The sequence below is a fragment of the Caretta caretta genome, chromosome 12, assembly GCF_965140235.1.
Source record: "Caretta caretta isolate rCarCar2 chromosome 12, rCarCar1.hap1, whole genome shotgun sequence".
Lineage (NCBI taxonomy): Eukaryota > Metazoa > Chordata > Testudines > Cheloniidae > Caretta > Caretta caretta.
Window position 1 is genome coordinate 4765282 of NC_134217.1, and position 19744 is coordinate 4785025.

Sequence of the window (19744 nt, forward strand, 5' to 3'; positions counted from 1 at the left end):
CACCTTTTTAGTCTCAAGACAACAAACCTGTGTGCACAATAGACTACAATCCCCAGAGTCCAATTTCCTTAAAGTGGTGATAATACAAACATATATTTTGTTTAGGAACAACAATCACTGCTTTATAAGTTTACAATACTTTTTGAAGTAAATACACTACATTGTGAGAGAAATGTGTGTGTAATTTTCAAACACACTAGATTTAAATTACATATTTTATAGCAGTTGCTCTCTGTTTTATGCATGTACTCACGACCCCGACGTAATACCTTTGCAACCCCAGTTTGAGAACCCCTGACATACACAGTCAGAGCCATGCCAATCTAGGGTTTGTTTATCAGTGCTTGGGGTTTCCAAAAGGTTTAATTGGTGGTATTTAGTTTTACATCAGTATTTCTCTTCCTATGCTGCCTTATTTAGATTTTAAGCTCTTTGGTGCAAGGAGCACTTTCCTATGTCTGAAGTGCCTAGGACACTGTTGGCATACACTCACAAGTTGCGAAAGGGGTATTGTGATACCAAGAATAAGGTATGGGATGTGACATAAATGCATCTGAGGAAGGAGGTCAAGATCTTCAGCAGGAGCCAGTTACCAAACATCACCCACAAACACCAACAATGAAGCCCATTGCTACTTTCACAGAGCTGCAGGGGTCTGCTGATGAAATGCTATGAAAATTCTCTCTCTATGGGAGTAGTAAGGACACTTGGCTAAAGACTGAGCATTGCATGTGGCAACCTGTTGTCTCCATGGACCATATCATGGGGAATATTTAATTATGGGTACTACAATCTAGCAGAGGAAGGTCTAACACGATCCAATCGCTGGAAGTTGAAGCTAGGTAAATTCAGACTGGAAATAAGGCAGAAATTTTAAACGGTGAGAGTAATTAAGCATTGGAACAATTTACCCAGAGCTGTGGGGGATTCTCCATCACTGACAATTTTTAAAACAAAACTGGATGTTTTTCTCAAGTATCTGCTCTAGGAATCATTGTGGGGAAGGTCTCTGGCCTGTGTTCTACAGATCAGACTAGATGATCACGATGGTCCCTTCTGGCCTTGGAATCTGTGAATCTAATTTCCATATTAATGATGTGGATGATTCCAGTCGCCTCCATTTTATGCAGATTAGATGCAACCCTTTAGTTCCTGGCAAGCTGCCAACAGTCTAATTTGGGCTTAGTTTGGTTGACCTAGTTAGCGCTATAAGGGAGGCTGGCAGAGAAACAGGGTGAGTAAATAAACAAGGCGGCCTACAGAAGAATCCTACTGTTGTTTACTTGTTAATGCAGCATCAGAGTGGCCAGGAAGACTGCAGTTCCTTACTGCAGACATAGGGACCAGAGAACTGAATCATTTTTCTATGTAATCTTAAAGGGTTGGGTTTTTTTTAAAAGCCTATTAAGGTAGCCTGTAATTTCCAAATCTTCTCAGTGGGGTAAAGTTACAGCATGTAACCTTAAACAGCTCTTCCAGATGGATTAAAGCCCATCTATTCATTCATAATTCCAAGCACAGTCCAGCTGCAGAGGAGGAGATGAAGTCCCTGTGCAGAAAAGTTAAACTGGCACTTCAAGCTTCACAAAACTAGTTTTGCATGATGTACCCCAACACTAAATGGTTCTAAAAGGATTTGTGCAACACAGCCTAGCTTACAGCTTGGCTTCAATATTAAGAGTGCAGAACTGGGCAACTACTCTTCTCACTTCCTTCTGGACATTACAGTACTCACTTTTTAAAAATGTTTCCCCAGAAAACAGACGCATACTGGTTGGTGTTTTAACAGGATACAGGAAGGAAGTACTAAAAGGGTTTAGATTTACTATAAAAGAATTAGACATAGGAATAACAGGCTTCAAAATAAAAATCAGCTTAACATGTTGATGGGAAACAGTAACGAGTAATCAAACCATGAGACGAAAGTTTGTACCTTCCTCAAATAGACACAGGTACTCAGCACTGTGCATCCCAGCTCTTGTGTTTGCAGGTTCGTGCACCATGGACTGTTTTACAACACATGTCCCCATTGACCTTTAAGTTTCAACTGATTTTATGTAAGCTCGAAAGCTTGTGTTTTTCATCAACAAAACTTTGTCCATTAAAAGATATTACCTCCTGTACCTCATCTCCCCTAATAGAATTTGAGACAATCCAGTAAAGGACAGGGAAACACCTACATCTCAGTTTGACCAATACAGATCTGTTACAGGCTGTTTTCAGTAGACTGCATTAACATCCCACTCTGAAATAGTATCACTTATCCACCTCAAGGAATCTCCTGTACAGGATGCAAAAATGGCAGTCAGTTTCCATGTGCAGATCCAGGTTCAAATCCGGATCCACAATTTCCAAGTATCTCCCATGTGTTAGTTATGATCATGGATGCTAATGTAAGTGTTCTACAGTAGAACAGAAAAGGAGACAAAAATTAGATGAGTCAGCATAGCTGTCAAAACTTAGAGGTAAGACCTGAGAACGCTCTGGTCAGCTCTAGGCAAATGTCTACCAAAGGTCATGCAAGGTCTGCTTTAACAATCACCCAGGGATGACAGGGTGGCTCAAGGAACCCAAACTATTTCCAGGTTTGCCAACTGTGTTGCACAGCACACCCCATCTTCAATGGAAGCCTCTCACTAGGCTACAAAATAGAAAGGAGCATAAACTGTGGCAAATCAAGTGCCAAAGTATAATTAGACAGGCCAAAAAAGAATTTGAAGAGCAACTAGAGAAAGACAAAAGAAAGAGCAACATTTTTCTAAGTATGTCAGAAGCAGGAAGAACGCCAAGCATTCAGCAGGACCACTGGATGCCCGAGGTGCTAAAGGAGCACTCAAGGAAGACAAGGCTGTTGCACAGAAGCTAATGAATGCTATTCATTGGTCTTCACTGCAGAAGACGTGAGGGAGATTCCCACACCTCAGCCATCCTTTCTTGGTGACAAATCTGAGGAACTGTCCAAGATTGAAGAGATTTTGGAACAAACTGATAAATTAAACAGGAATAAGTCATCAGGACTAGATGGTATTCACCCAAGAGTTCTAAAAGAACTCAAATATGAAATTGCAGAACTACTAACTGTGGTATGCACCAGGTGACTGGACTGGAGGGTAGCTACTATGACACTAATTTTTTTAAAAGGCTCCAGTGGCCATCCTGACAATTACATGGGGGGGGGGTAGCTCAGTGGTTTGAGCATTGGCCTGCTAAACCCAGGGTTGTGAGTTCAATCCTTGAGGGATCTGAGAAGTTGGGGATTGGTCCTGCTTTGAGAAGGGGTTGGACTAGATGACCTCCTGAGGTCCCTTCCAACCCTGATATTATATGAGTCTATGCCGGTACATCTAACTTCAGTACCAGGCAAATTGGTCAAAACTGTAGTAAAGAACAGAATTACCAGACACATAAATTAACATGATTTGTTGAGGAACAGTCAATACAGCTTTTGTAAAGGGAAATCATGCCTCACCAATATATTAGAATTCTTTGTGGGGGCCAACAAACATGTGGACAAGTTTGATCCAGTGGATATAGAGTACTTGGACTTTCAGAAAGCCTTTGACAAGGTGCCTCACCCAAAGGCCTTTAAGCAAACCCAGCAGTATGGGATCAGAGGGAAGGTCCTCTCATGGATTAGTAACTGGTTAAAAGACAGGAAACAAAGGTGTCAAGGTTCCTTCCCCACTCTGAACTCTAGGGTACAGATGTGGGGACCTGCATGAAAACCTCCTAAGCTTATTTTTACCAGCTTAGGTTAAAACTTCCCCAAGGTACAAACTATTTTCCTTTTTCCCTTGGACTTTATTGCTGCCACCACCAAGCGTCTAACAGATATATAACTGGGAAAGAGCCCGCTTGGAAACGTCTTTCCGCCCAAAATCCTCGCTAAACCCTACACCCTCTTTCCTAGGGAAGGCTTGATAAAAATCCTCACCAATTTGCATAGGTGAACACAGACCCAAACCCTTGGATCTTAAGAACAATGAAAAAGCAATCAGGTTCTTAAAAGAAGAATTTTAATTAAAGAAAAGGTAAAAGAATCACCTCTGTAAAATCACAGAATGATAGAATATCAGGGTTGGAAGGGACCTCAGGAGGTCATCTAGTCCAAACCCCTGCTCAAAGCAGGACCAATCCCCAACTAAATCATCCCAGCCAGGGCCTTCTCAAGCCTGACCTTAAAACTTCTAAGGAAGAAGATTCCACCACCTCCCTAGGGAACGCATTCCAGTGTTTCACCACCCTCCTAGTGAAAAAGTTTTTCCTAATAGCCAACCTAAACCTCCCCCACTGCAACTTGAGACCATTACTCCTTGTTCTGTCATCAGCTACCACTGAGAACAGTCTAGAACCATCCTCTTTGGAACCCCCTTTCAGGTAGTTGAAAGCAGCTATCAAATCCCCCTTCATTCTTCTCTTCCGCAGACTAAACAATCCCAGTTTCCTCAGCTTCTCCTCATAAGTCATGTGTTCTAGTCCCCTAATCATTTTTGTTGCCCTCCGCTGGACTCTTTCCAATTTTTCCACATCCTTCTTGTAGTGTGGGGCCCAAAACTGGACACAGTACTCCAGATGAGGCCTTACCAATGTCGAATAGAGGGGAACGATCACCTCCCTCGATCTGCTGGCAATGCCCCTACGTATACATCCCAAAATGCCATTGGCCTTCTTGGCAACAAGGGCACACTGTTGACTCATATCCGGCTTCTCGTCCGCTGTAACCCCTGGGTCCGTTTCTGCAGAACTGCAGCCGAGCCATTCGGTCCCTAATCTGTAGCAGTGCATGGGATTCTTCCGTCCTAAGTGCAGGACTCTGCACTTGTCCTTGTTGAACCTCATCAGATTTCTTTTGGCCGAGCCTCTAATTTGTCTAGGGCCCTCTGTATCCTATCCCTATCCTCCAGCGTATCTACCTCTCCTCCTAGTTTAGTGTCATCTGCAAACTTGCTGAGGGTGCAATCCACACCATCCTCCAGATCATTAATGAAGATACTGAACAAAACCAGCCCCAGGACCAACCCCTGGGGCACTCCACTTGATACCGGCTGCCAACTAGACATGGAGCCATTGATCACTACCCATTGAGCCCGACAATCTAGCCAACTTTCTATCCACCTTATAGTCCATTCATCCAGCCCATACTTCTTTAACTCACTGGCAAGAATACTGTGGGAGACCGTGTCAAAAGCTTTGCTAAAGTCAAGGAACAACACGTCCACCACTTTCCCCTCATCCACAGAGCCAGTTATCTCGTCATAGAAGGCAATTAGATTGGTCAGGCATGACTTGCCCTTGGTGAATCCATGCTGACTGTTCCTGATCACTTTCCTCTCCTCTAAGTGCTTCAGCGAACAGAAAAGCAGCTAACAGAGGGAGTTTGCCTGGGATCTGCCTGAGAGGAGGTACACTAAGGGCTGCATTAAGGAGGCTGTGTTGGTGAGTATTTGAGTGTCTGTTGTGGGGACAGTTTGACAGGATGGTAAATACCTTAGAGGGTAATTAGATTCAAAACATAGAGAATCTCTCTAGGCAAAACCTTAAGTTACAAAATACACAAAAACAGGAATACGCATTCCATTCAGCACAGCTTATTTTCTCAGCCATTTAAACAAACAGAATCTAACGCATATCTAGCTAGATTACTTACTAAGTTCTAAGACTCCATTCCTTTCTGTTCCTGGCAAATGCATCACACACACGGAGCCTTTGTTTCTCCTCCACTCCAGCTTTGAAAGTATCTTGTCTCCTCATTGGTCATTTTGGTCAGGTGCCAGCGAGGTTATCCTAGCTTCTTAACCCTTTACAGGTGAAAGGGTTTCTCCTCTGGCCAGGAGGGATTTTAAAGGTGTTTACCCTTCCCTTTATATTTATGACAAAAGGGTAGGAATAAATGGTCATTTTTCAGAACAGAGAGGGAGAAATAGTCGTATCCACCAGGGATCTGTACAGGGACCAGTCCTAGTCAATATATTCATAAATGTTCTAGAAAAAGAGGTAAACAGTGAGGTTGCAAAGTCTGCAGATGATATAAAATTACTCAGGATAGTTAAGTCCAAAGCAGACTGCAAAGAGTTACAAAGGGAGCTCACAAAACTGGGAGACTGGGCAACAAAACGGCAGATGAAATTCAATGTTGATAAACACAAAGTAATGCACATTGGAAAAAAACAATCCCAATGTACAAAATGATGGGATCTAAATTAGCTGTTACCAGAAGAGACAGTTCTCTGAAAACATCCACGCAATGTGCAGCGGCAGTCAAAAAAGTGAACAGAATGTTGGGAACCCTTAAGAAAGGGATAGACAATAAGACAGTAAGTATCATAAAATCACTACATCAACCCAGGGAACACAGACACCTTGAACATTTTGTGCAGTTCTAGTCATCCCATCACCAAAAAGATTATTAGAAATAGAAAAGGGACAGAGAATAGCAACAAAAATGATTATGGGTGTGGAACAGCTTCCATATGAGGAGAGATTAAAATGACTGGGACTGTTCAGGTTGGAAAAGAGACGATGAAGGGGGGATAGGACAGAGGTCTAACACATCATGAATGGAGAGGAGAAAGTGAATAAGGAAGTGTTCTTTACTCTTTCACAAACTGGCTGTAGTTTGCCCTCCCCTGTCCTAGGATATTGGAGAGACAAGGTGGGTGAGGTAATATCTTTTATTGGACCAACTGTTGGTGAGAGAGATGAGCTTTTGAGATCTGTGTAAGCTTGAAAGCTTGTCTCTCTCCACAACAGTAGTCCAATAAAAAAAATATTACCTCACCCACCTTGTCTCTCAGATACATTTCTTATCAACCCTGAAAAGGTTAAACAGTAAACAAAGCTCTAATGCATTGCTAAGCAATGCGTATAGCATAGATCACATGCGCTCACTCTAATAATGCCCACAGAGCTCTCCTGAAAGGCTGATCTGCATGTGACTTCATAAACAGGTTCACGGGCTCAAACCCAGCAGTTAAATGCTAACCGAAGGTCTTGAACATTCAGTAACTCCTCACTGCACTTATCACCCTCAGAAAGAGGACCCGCAGTCATTCAGCAAGCAGATTCCAGAATTAATGTAACAGTACAAATATTACCTCACCTCACCCACCTTGTCTCTCGAATATCCTGGGACTGACACAGCTACAACACTGTATATAAACAGTACAAAGACATTCAAACAGCAGACGGCCACATTCTGTGCCTAAAGCTCGTCAGACAGAAGTTTCCATGCAGTCTGTGGGTTCTAGTTCCATTTGCAATCAGGAGTGGGGCTAGTTAACTCTCAACCCCAGAAAGAAAAAGCTGTTCTGTACTAGGTAAATGACCTTGAAGACTGGGTTCTACCTCCCTCCCCCCAGACAGCCAGTGTATCTCGTCTGAGGAAAGTATTTAAATGTGTCATTAGTCTGGGTAATGAGCTAGGGATAACAAAAGTTTTACAGCGACTTACTGATGTCATCTTAATCAAGTCACTAAACATTCATAAACTCAGTTTACACATCCATAAAACAGATAATTACTACTTCACAGGGCAGTTGTGATGCTTAGTGTTTGAGAAGTTATTTTGTATCCTCAGATGAAAGTCTAAGTAAGTGCAAAATATCACTAGTTACAATTTAAACACCCTGAAAAGTATCTTCACTGAGAACAATTATCTAAAAAGCTAACAAGATATTTGCATATTTGATAAGATCCTAATAAAACAATTTTTTCAATAAAAACTTTTTAAAAAGTCTTCAGTTTGGATGAAAGCTTCCCATGTAGCTGGAAACTGATTTGAAGTATAATGACATAGCAGCCAGAGGGATAAAATAAAATAAAATTCAAAGAGATACAGAGAAATCTGTTCAGAAATCAAAACAGTATTCCCTAGACATATTCTAAAGAATGAAATTTCACGGGGCCCACTGTTAAAGGAATGAAAGCAGTTTGTATGTATTCTCTCTCATACATGAAACTGCTTTTCAGCAGAACCTAGAGGGTTTTAAAAAACTAAGTGTCGTAGGGGAAGAAACTACAGAAGGAAATGGAAAACTAAGGCCTTGCCTGTAGAAAAGGCTGTACTGCTTTACGTATACAAGTACAGGTAAAAAGAGGTACACCCCTCAGCGTGGACGCAGTTATAACATTATAAAGGTGTTTATACACAATACAGCTATTCCTGTGTGGGAAGGGGGAATAAGGGTATGTCTACACTTACCATTTAAATCGCAGAAAGTCCTTTTCTTGTGCTAAAACCGCAGAACTATCTACACTTGTTAATGACTTTTTGCGATGAAACTCAGAAGTTTCACCGCAGAAAGAAAACCACCTTCACGAGAGGTGTACAGCTCTTACCGCTGTTCTTTTTGCGCTGCTGTGAAAGTGAAGACACGTTCCACCAGTGTAAACACCCTCTGGAGGATATCCCACAGTTCCAAAAGTGACCACTCTGGCCAGCATCTCTGCTGCTCTGACACATGGATGTCCGCCCCTCTCCCTGTAAGCCCCGGGAAGTTTGAAGCTCCCTTTCCCTTTGTTTGTAGCTGTGGCGGGGAAAGCAGCCAGACACCAGGAGGTTTTTAAAAAAAAGCCACAGAAGAAACCAGAAGGTAATGGGGCTCCTGAGACATGAAGCAGGGCAGCACGGGGAACTGAGCAGGAACCCAGAATGTTTCCCAACCCCCCCTCCCCCTCCCCCCACTTCCCACAAGACCTATTGCGAGAGCTGCACTGTGGGATAGCTGCCCTACAGCGCTGCTCTCATCAGCGATGGAAGTGCTGGTAGTGTAAACACTCTCTGCCGGCTGAGGAATTGAGTGAGTACACAAACCAGCGCTTTACTTTCACCGGTTCCATATCACCAGTGAAACTTACAGTGTAAAAACTCTGTATGTGTAGACATACCCTAAGCTATACCAGTATAAGGCGCCTTTATACCAGCGTAACTGCAGTCACACAGGGGGCTTGTACCAGAATCAACTGTTTTGGTTAAAAAAAGATCATCCTGAACTGAATTAGCTATACTAGTTCAAAATCTGTATAGCTCAAACCTAAAGCCTAGTCTACATGCAAAAGTTGCACCACTTAAATTTAAATTAGATTTTAAAACTGATTTAATTAAAACAGTGCAAACCCATGTAGACAGCACTCTTATTTTGGTTTGAGGGGCATATTTGGTTTTTAACTTAAATCTGTTCTCAATTGATTTAAGCGAAACCAAAACGAAAGCACCCACGTGGGTTTGCGCTGGCTTAACATCACAACTTACACCGGGGCAATTTCTCCATGTACATAAGGCCTCAAATCATGTACTGGGAAGCTAAGGTTCCACTGCCACACAGAACCCCTGCCCAACGTACTGCAGGTATTACGACATTAAGCCTGGCTGGCATACCCTAATCCAAGGAGCAGTTAATATGACTTAAGAGACTGGATTTCACTGAAATAAAGAGGACATGTCTGGCCAGCAAGTAAAGCTGGTTGTGGTATTTAGATGTGATTCCCTGTCACAGCTTGCCCCGATAGGTGGCTGTCAGGTGAAGAGAAAATAAACTTGCTTATTAAAAACTGATCTAAGGGAAAGAATCTTGTTGCAGTGCAATTACCCCAGCAAAAGAAAGAAATTCTACTGCCTCGGCCTATTCCAGATTTAGGGTCAAATCTGGCAGTTCTTATTCAAAACCATCACTGGGGTATATGGAATTCTGTCTGAATATTGACTGGAGGATATGGCTTTTACACACTTCATTAGGAGAAGCAGGAGTCTCCTAGAAATTCATGGAAGTACTTACATTATGCTACAATACACATTTCTGAGCACTTATGAACAAGGTGATCAGTCAGTGTGAAGCTCAGTTAACCTGAGAACAGACAACTCTTGCTGTCAGGAACAAGAGCAACGGCATGAAAGACAGGAATCACTGAAATGTAGTGGTTCAAAAGACAATTTCATCATTGACATCCTTTAACATGGAGGAGTCACATACACTGAAAGCCCTTATGAGTGAATAGCAAAAGCTTAATTAATATTGTGCCAAAGAGTTGTGGAGAACTATAATGAATGGCATTGATCGTTTCAGTTTAATATGGCAAGTTGATGTGGATAGTTTCTTTTGCAGTTCCAGCCGTTTATTCCCTTTTCCTTCAAAACTACATTTCTCCTACAACCGACTGGGCAGACCAGTTGGACTGAGATGCATGGAAAGGAGCACGCTATACAATTAAAACAGATAAAGACCAAGAACTAATTAAAAATTCCCAGGAAATTAACTCTACATATTACATGCATGGGGCTTTGAAAACACCAGCTATACAAAAAGAACAGGAGTACTTGTGGCACCAGCTATACAAATGAATCCTCTTGCAAAGACAGCCTACACAAATACACAGCAGGGAACCCTCGGCATAGTCCACTGTGTGTGTTTGAGCCCTTTGTCATAGGGATCAGTGCAGACTGCCACCAACTGGCCCTTTACAGGTGAACAATTTATCTACAAAGAACTACTTTTCAAATGTTAAAGAGTCCACCTTAAAACCTGAGCAGGCAGGTCCACTCAAAGGCTTCAGACTGGCTGTTAAGAGGAGAAACCAGGCAATTCTAACTTGAAATTAGACCAGCCTTGGGATGCCTCTCCTGCCCCAAATATCTCCCTCCATCCAGTGGAGGAATGCGCTGTCTACAAACCACTGTCTGGAGTTCCTCTCCTCCAGTTCCACCCTAGACCCTCTCCAATCCGGCATCCACCCCGGCACTCCACTGAAACTGCTCTCAAAGTCTAATGGCTTCTTCCTAGCCAAAGCTCAGAACCACTACTCCACCCTCATCCTACTTGACCAGACAGCCACCTTTGACACCTTTGACCATGCTCTTGTTTTGAAAGTTTGTCCCCTCTCAGCCTCCATGACTCTGTCTTCTTCTGGGGTATGTCTACAAATCAGCTGGGAACGTGTTTCCCAACATGGGCAAACAGACACATGCAAGCTCTGCTCAAGCTAGCATGTTAAAAATAGCCATGAGGCCGCAGTGGCCCAGGCAGCAGCTCAGACTAGCCACCCGAGTACAAACCCCTCCTCCCCTTCAGCCTCCTGGGTACATACACAGGTGGCTAGCCTGGGCTGCCAGAGCCATGCTATTTTTAGCACAGCAGCTTGAGCAGAGCAAGTGTGTCTGCCTACCCAGACTGGGAAGCACACTCCCAACTGCTATGTAGCCATATCCCTGGTCCTCCGACCTCTCTAATTGCGCCTTCAGCATATCTTTCACAGATCCTCCTCATCTCATCCAATTTTCTAATGGGGTTCCACAGGGCTCTGTCCTTGGTCCCCTTCTCTTCTCCCTCTACACCTTATCCCCGGGTGATCTCATCCACAAACATAAATTCAACCACCCTCTCTATGCGTATGAGTCATAGATCTACTTCTACTCCAGATCCATCTCCTGGCCTCTCCATCTGACATCTCCTTATGGAATTCTAGCCACCAGCTCAAGCTCAACATGGCCAAACAGAGCTCCTACTCTTCCCACTGCCTCTTTCCTCCATCACTGCAGACATTGCCACCATCCTGCCTGTCACTAAGGACCATCACCTGGGTGTCATTTTTGACTCAGACCTCTCTCTAGGTCCTCTCATCCAGACTGTCTAAATCTTGCAGATTCTTTCTATTAACATTTCTAAGAGATGGCCTTTCCTCTACAGCCACAGAGCTAAAACTCTCATCCAGGCTCTCATCTCACATCCCCAATTACCGCAACATCCCTTTCTTTGGCATTGACAAATACAATATTGTCCTCACTCATCTCTATCAGAAAAAAAACAAACTAATTGTCTTCACTTACAAGGCCCTTAATGGCATATCCCCAGCTAACTATCATTAAAGCTAAGATTTTGTCAGTTATTTTTAGTAAAAGTCACAGACAGGCACAGACAGGTCACACGCAATAAAAAAAATTCACAGAAGCCACGACCTGTCTGTGTCTTTTGCTGTTGCGGCAAAATGATTTCCCCTGCCACCGTGGTGGCTAGGAGCAGTGGGGTTTCCCCTCTGCCCAGGGAAGCTGGGAGCTGCAGGGTGACCATATTTCACGGAAAGAGAAAACGGGACATCCCCAGCCACTCGCCTGAGGCATCCTCCTTCCCCCTGTGCGAGGTTGTTGCCCATTCCCGGAACTCTGAGGGCAGCTCCCTCAGGAATCTGTCACCTGTCGCTGGAAACCTGCAGGGGGCCCCCATCGCTGCTGTTGCTGGAACTGTGCTAGGACCCCGTTGGCTGTCAGTTCGAGTCCCGCAGTGCCTGGGGCTGAAGCAGAGAATGTCACAGCGGTCTCTGGAAAACACGGATTCTATGACCTCCATGACATAAATGTAGCCTTAATTATCATCACTCATTCACTGTTGAGATTTCACCTCCAACTTCTGACTGGCCCCAAGTTCAAAGGAGAGAAGGGTCTTTCAGAGAAGGGAACACATGAAAGTTCAAACAAGGAAGCACGGTGACCTCGGAGCTTTAAGAGCAACCCTTCTACCACAACACCATTCTAAACTGCAACGAATGAACTGGTTTAGAGCCAGTTTACTGTACGGTAAGCTTGACCTAAATTTTTCAGCATGGCACGTGGATTGTGCAGCACGCCCATGCAGCAAATTAAAAATTCTGCAGCAGTTGCAAAAGTTAAAAGAAGTTTGTATTCAATTAAACACGAAAGTGAATTCCAGCAGATTACCCTTGCCCAGGTTATCCTTGGACTATTAAGATATTACATTTTAATTTTACAAGCACACATCATTTTTAATTGTAATTGCACTGCAGAATTTTGTACTGAACATACAACTGCCTTGTAGAAATGAACATGGAGAACCTGGAGGTTTTGGCATTAAGGTAAAGGGGTGCTTGGGCCTTTTTGCACCTTGGAAGCCATGGGAAGCAGTTTGGGATTGTGGGATAAACACATTAGTTTGATGATTCTGCTGAAGATATCAAAAGTGAAAGAGTTAATTGTTGACTTTTCAATCATCATTAGGGTTCAGCATCAATCCTCTGAAAGAATGGGCCAGTTCACAACACAGAGCCTTGTTTCAGCAAGTTGGCAGATGTTACTGCATCATTTTGCACTTGGTTCATGTTTGTTAGGTTCTCTTTGCAACCAAACAGGCGAGAAAAACAATTCATTGGAAGCCTGAAACGGTTCTGCAGAAAAAGGGGTGGGAATCTACAGGAAATTCCAGAACCACAGACTACATGGGTCCCACATATAATCCAAAAAGGAACCATTACAATGCCTCAAACCCCTGGTCCTTCCAATACACAGGTATGATTTGACAGACCTGGGAGAAGGATTGCTACTAGAGAAACCCAGTCACTGCTTCTTTTGGCAATGTGTGACTCTGAACTTTTGCTCATCGTAATGACCATGTGGTGTAGGAAGGGTTCAGATCTCTGTAGCCCCACTCTTTGCTTAGCTGAAAGGAGCCATTGGAAGGCACACACATGTACGCACGCACCACTCCAAGGCCCAGGTGACTGCCAGTGCTGCCACACACAGATCACAGCAGTGCTGGTCCGCAGGGCAAGCCTCAGTAGCTGCTTTTCTAACTTAACTTACAGAGCTGTAAAACATATAAACGGTTATATGTTCTAGTGGCCTGTGATACTTTTAAGACAAACATGATGCTCAGAGCAAATATTAGGCTTGAGATTAGACAAAAATTGCTTTTGACTTCACTCTTAACCCTGACAATGCTGGAGAAATATAGTCAACTTTTCCTCCTCCGTCCCTCTTCACAACTGCTGATTGTTCCTTCTTCCCAATGCCTTGCACAATGCGCCACCCAGATTCTGCCCAACTCTATTCTGCCCCCAGCCTATATCTTTCACACCTTAGCAGCCTCTGGCTTCATACAGATTTCCCATCCAAAGGCCTCAGATGTGCACCCCATCCAGCCATCTCTCTTTCTAGTTCAGAGTCAGAGGGTTTGGTTGAGAGCTGACTGACCGCTATGCTACAGATCAGTACGATCTTGTGACAGCAGGAAGAGGAATCGAGGGTCAGGTCAGAGTCCTTACATGTCCCATCCCTCTGCTGCAGGAGATTTTCATTAATTTCCCACAGTAGCTCTCCTAGAAGATGGGAAAAGTCCTTCATAAGCAATCAATTCACAGGCATTATCCACCTGGGAATGAGACAGTTTGTTAAGGTTTATTGTACCAGTGCTGATCATTCTGACTTCTCTTGAATGCTTTGGATACATTTGTTTCAGTCTGTGCATTCCAGTTACTGCAAGAGACTTTTCCCCCTAGACTCTGAACACATTAAAATTTCCTTCCCTTGAAGGGCTTTTTGGCTGTTATACTGGGACTTAATTTTATACTGCTTTATTTCCCACTTCCTTCTCTGGGAGAAAATTGGCTATAAAGATCCTACCAAACTAGAAAAATACCTCAAACAAGTAACATAAAAGAGGACAGCCTCATAGACAGTAAGCGTCCAGGCAAATGCAGCTGTCCACAACTCAGATCATCTGAAATGTGGAAGCATCCACTGAAATTAGAATTGCACTTTTCAGAAATTTGTCAGAGTTTTGTCCCCTGTTCTCATTATGGGATACACATACCTCTGGGGGTACAGAGAGATCTTCCAGCGGTACATCAACTCATCTAGATATTTGCCTCATTTTACAACAGGCTACATAAAAAGCACTAGTGAAGTCAGTGCAAACTAAAATTTCATACAATGACTTGTTTATACTGCTCTGTATACTATACACTGAAATGTAAGTACAATATTTATATTCCAATTTATTTATTTTATAATTATATGGTAAAAATGAGTAAGGAGGCGATATAATAATTGGCAGCAGCTCAGTAGCAAAGGCTCCCAAGCTCGGGGGGGGGGGGTGGTGGGGGTGGTGTAATAATACACAAGCTTTCCGTGGAGTAGCCTTACAACAGCAGAAAAGAGTTCAAACTTGATGTGCACATTCAGTGCCAACTCATTTTAAGACCGGAATCCCACATACAGCCAGGAGTTCCACACCAATAAGTAAGAGCTTTACAGTCATGGACTGGAAAGACAAGCCCTAAAAAATACAAACACATCCATAACTCAGATGTACCGTTCTCCAAACAGCATCCTTGCTTCCACCCTCATGAAGAGGAAACAGACCATGTTTTTCTGAGAATCATATGATTTCACTGCAAAGATTAATACACTGCATACAAACAATTCTTAACATGACTCACCGGGAAGTCTGTTCATGTTGACTCCTTGGGCTGAGAGTCCTATTCCCATGTACCTTCAAACAAACAAAATTCTGTTAGTTAAATGCAGAATGGTCAAGTCACATGAGATTCTCCCCTCCAGAAATACAGGAAACCATTTTAAATTAGACCGCAGTGTTTCACTGGAGACTTCCCTCAGTACTTTTATTTGTTTCTGGAATCAAAGAGAAAATGCCTTAATCAGCCATGGGAACTGATGCCTCTCTGCTCTCCAACTGCAGCTACATTCCTGCAGCTCCTAATTGGTATGAAAACTAGAACCGCACAGTAATCAGAGCAGCTAGCCCCTTGGTTTTCCTGCATCAAGATAAGGTGATGACTTACAAGCAGCTGACAAGAGCGCGAACAAGATTTAAGCATCAGATAATTCTAAGCAACTCAACACATTGGCTCCTGATCCTTACCCAATGTAAATCCACAACACAGTCAAAAGTGATTCCTGTAAGGGGCTCCGCTTCTGGGGCTGCCTGCTCCAATCCCCCCACAATGGGGAGCAGAGCTAACAGTGTCCTCCTGAAGTCTTCGGTCTGGTCTATATTAAAAAAGTTGCATGACTGTCTCTAGTTATACCAGTGCAAACTACTAATGTAGACTCACTCAAATCAGTTTAAACCTCATTTACTCTGGAAACTTACCAAGTTAAGCTGAACTGAGTTAAGGGAAGTTTTACTCAGTTCAAATGAGGGTACCTTGAAGGTATGCACCAGTTCAATTTGATCAATTTTAAATCTGTTTGATTGCATTAGTACAAGTTTCCAAATATAGATAAGACCTTATGCCTCAGCTATTTTCCTACCCCATGTAGGTTAGAGATACCAAATATCACACATAGATAAAGCTGGAAACGGAGCATTTATCACTTAAGTCTTTCCACCTTTATCTAGCATGCACCACTTAATAGACTGCCTTGAACAAGAGTAGTTACATCTTCACCACACAACTGGAATTTGAAGAGGAAGGGAGAAATAAACTGCTAAATCTAAATCAGGATCTCAGAGTACAAGTGCGATTAATCAGTTGTAGCTAAGACAACTAAACTTCCAACTCCAAATCTCTCAAACAATTTAGATTTTTATGCCAAGTTCATGGAGGACGGGTCCATCATTGGCTATTAGCCAAGATGGTCAGGGATGCAAGCCCATGCTCTGGGTGCCACTAAGCCTCAAACTGCCAGATGCTGGGACTGGACAACAGGGGATGGATCACTTGATAACTGCCATGTTCTGTTCATTCCCTCTGAAGTACCTGGCATTGGCCACTGTTGGAAGACAGAATACTGGGCTAGATAGACCATTGGGCTGACCACATATGGCTGTTCTTATGAATTGAAACAGTGGCACTGTGTAAAGCCCGTCAGTGCATTGAAAACACTCAGATGTATATTACTATATTGGTGCTAAAAGAACAGGAGTACTTGTGGCACCTTAGAGACTAACAAATTTATTTGAGCATAAGCTTTCGTGAGCTACAGATCACTTCATCGGATGCATTCAGTGGAAAATACAGTGGGCTATTGGTGCTATTACAGTGGCTAGCTAAGACTGCAGCAGGGCTATCTGATACTTCAACCTCGAAAAGGCTGAGGTGGGAACTCCCTCATGCGCCTAAAGTTTTATCTGAGGGATTTCTAAACTGCAATTATTTTGTTCGTTCATCCCTCACCATGACCTAAATGTGGAAGCACAATGCTTGGGCAATGACTTTCCTTTTGAAAATATATGGAACTCCTCTCAATTTGAACACCACTGTTTTTTGACATCTAGAGCTAGGTGACAGCTGCAATAGGCTGCTTGAAACTACCTGTGAAAAGCCATTAATTGCATCTACGGCTGCGTTCTGCAATACTGAGGTGGAAAAGATTCATTAAGCAATCTTTCTAGTCTGTTCCCCTGCAACTGCGGAGTTGCTCCCTACAGTCTAGCATGGTATCTCAGAAAGTCATTGGTCATTTTAACTTACTGAATTTAACGACTGTACAGCACCTAGAGTCCTGGATAGGCACTGTGACAGGGTCGGACCAGATGGCTATAGGAGAATAATAGAAGGCAGATATATTAGCCCCAGGTTAAGCAGGTCCCTTTTCCCAGGGTAAGGTAACAGGGAAGGTTCCAGAACAATCAGGAACCTTCTGGAGACAATTAAGACAGGCTGATTAGAACACCTGCAGCCAATCAAGAAGCTGCTCGAATCAATTAAGGCAGGCTAATCAGGGCACCTGGGTTTTAAAAAGGAGCTCACTTCAGTTTGTGGTGTGTGTGTGAGGAGCTGGGAGCAAGAGGCACTAGGAGCTGAGAGTGAGAACAAGGACTGTCGGAGGACTGAGGTGTACAAGCACTATCAGACACCAGGAGAAAGGTCCTATGGTGAGGATAAAGAAGGAGCAGGCGGCCATGGGGAAGTAGCCCAGGGAGTTGTAGCTGTCGCACAGCTGTTCCAGGAGGCACTCTAGACAACTGCATTCCACAGGGCCCTGGGCTGGAACCTGGAGAAGGGGGCGGGCCTGGGTTCCCCCCAAATCCTCCCAACTCCTCGTCAGACACAGGAGTCGTTGACCTGGACTGTGAATTCAGAAAAACGGCCAAGCTGAGGGCTGCCATGAAGCTCCAAGGCAAGCAAATCTGCCAATAAGCACAAGACCCACCAAAGTAGAGCAGGAACTTTGTCACAGCACATAAACATGAACAAACACTTTATGTATTTCATCACACAGTAGCATGGCCACTGGAAGGCTGTCCACAACAACTGGAAAAGCCTACATGCCAAAAATTGCACTGGCTGCATATTATACTACAACTGTGCTTCAAGATGTTACTTTTAGTGAGGCCTCAGTCTAGGCCTAGCATACCTAAAGGACCATCCACTACCCTCCTTCCCACTAGATTATGAGAAATCAGGAGGAGCTAATACCTAACTGACCTAAAGTAGGTCTTGAGGACCTTGGGCTTCGGAATGTTTTCCATCAATGTATCCACGTATCCCAAAGTGCATGAGTGGCATCCTTCCACATAAGGATGGAAGAGTTGTTCCCATTTTCAAAGTCACTGGCTTATGATGGTGTTTATTAGAAGTGAAATGTATGTGTATTAAGTAGCCCAAATTGACTCAGGTTTTTTTCAGTTAGACACGCAGACCTTCAAGTAGGAGAACCCCAAAAATTTAAAATAATTTTTAAGAACTCAGTGTCACCCCAGATATACAAGCTCCCTAACACGTCCATGGCAAGCAGTTATATTCTTTTCTCAGATCTACATGCATACTTATGTCCATGATTACATCATCCATGAAGCTGCTGCAAATACACATTAACATTTTTTAAAGTGTTCTTAATTTTCACATGCAGTGTAAGCTAGCTATTTTTATTTTAAAAAAACCACAGCGTATATGAACCCATGTAGACAATAGTTGTGCATACACATTTTTACATATGGAATTGCATGTGGATTTTTAAGAGTCTGGTTTAGATTTACTCTCCCCTCCTATCCTCTTGCACATTAGAAGGTGCCTAGAATAGTCCTTCATTGAACTGAGATTCTTCAGCCACAGCCCATAAGCTATATATTTGTTCACTCTCTCCTCCCTGAAATTCAAGTTTTAAAAAGTCAACAGAAAGAAAGCCCTGTAGGTTTCCACTCCAATAGAAACACTGGGGTCTTGTATACAAGGGAAGTTAAGCTGAATTAACTAGAGGTCTGAATTCAAAGTGCATTTGTTAAACACATTAAATCCCTGTGTGGACACTTTCACTGAGAAGTGAAGAGGCTTTGGTTTGCTTTAGCTTAATTCAATTCCAAAATGAAGTACTTTTAAATTCACACTTAGGGTGTGTCTTCACTAGCAACACTAAAGCGCTGTCGTGGCAGTGCTCTAACATGGCTGTGTAGTCGTGGCACCAGAGCTGGGAAAAAAATCACCAAGAGGGGAGTAGCTCCCAGCGCTGGTGCATTCTCTACGCTACCACTTTACAATGCTGAAACTTGCAGCGTTCAGGGGGGTGCTTTTTTTTCACACCCCTGAGTGAGAAAGTTGCAGCTCTCTAAAGTGGCAGTGTAGACAAGGCACACTTGCAAGTTACAGTGCATTAAATCTGCCCAGGGCACCCTAACTCCTGAGGTGTCCACACTGGCAAGGCACGTAGAGCACCCAGACTCAGAATATTAGGATTGGAAGGGACCTCAGGAGGTCGACTAGTCCAACCCCCTACTCAAAGCAGGACCGATCCCCAACTAAATCATCCCAGGCAGGACTTTGTCAAGCCTGACCGTAAAAACCTCCAAGGAAGGAGATTCCACCACTTCCCTAGGTAACGCATTCCAGTGTTTCACCACCCTCCTAGGGAAATAGCGTTTCCTAATATCCAACCTAAACCTCCCCCACTGCAACTTGAGACCATTATTCCTTGTTCTGTCATCTGCTACCACTGAGAATAGTCTAGAGCCATCCTCTTTGGAACCACCTCTCAGGTAGTTGAAAGCAGCTATCAAATCCC

At 43.4% G+C, this 19744-nt stretch overlaps 1 protein-coding gene across 2 annotated transcripts in view; it reads right to left on the minus strand.

The window, feature by feature from the left end:
• The window catches only part of RANBP10 (RAN binding protein 10), a 168128-nt gene that overhangs the window by 105698 nt on the left and 42686 nt on the right, over positions 1-19744 (minus strand). For both annotated transcript variants that reach the window (XM_048816478.2, XM_048816477.2), the window contains exon 3: positions 15220-15272. In XM_048816478.2, coding sequence (XP_048672435.1) covers positions 15220-15272 — 53 coding nt within the window. The remainder of the gene's footprint in view (positions 1-15219; positions 15273-19744) is intronic.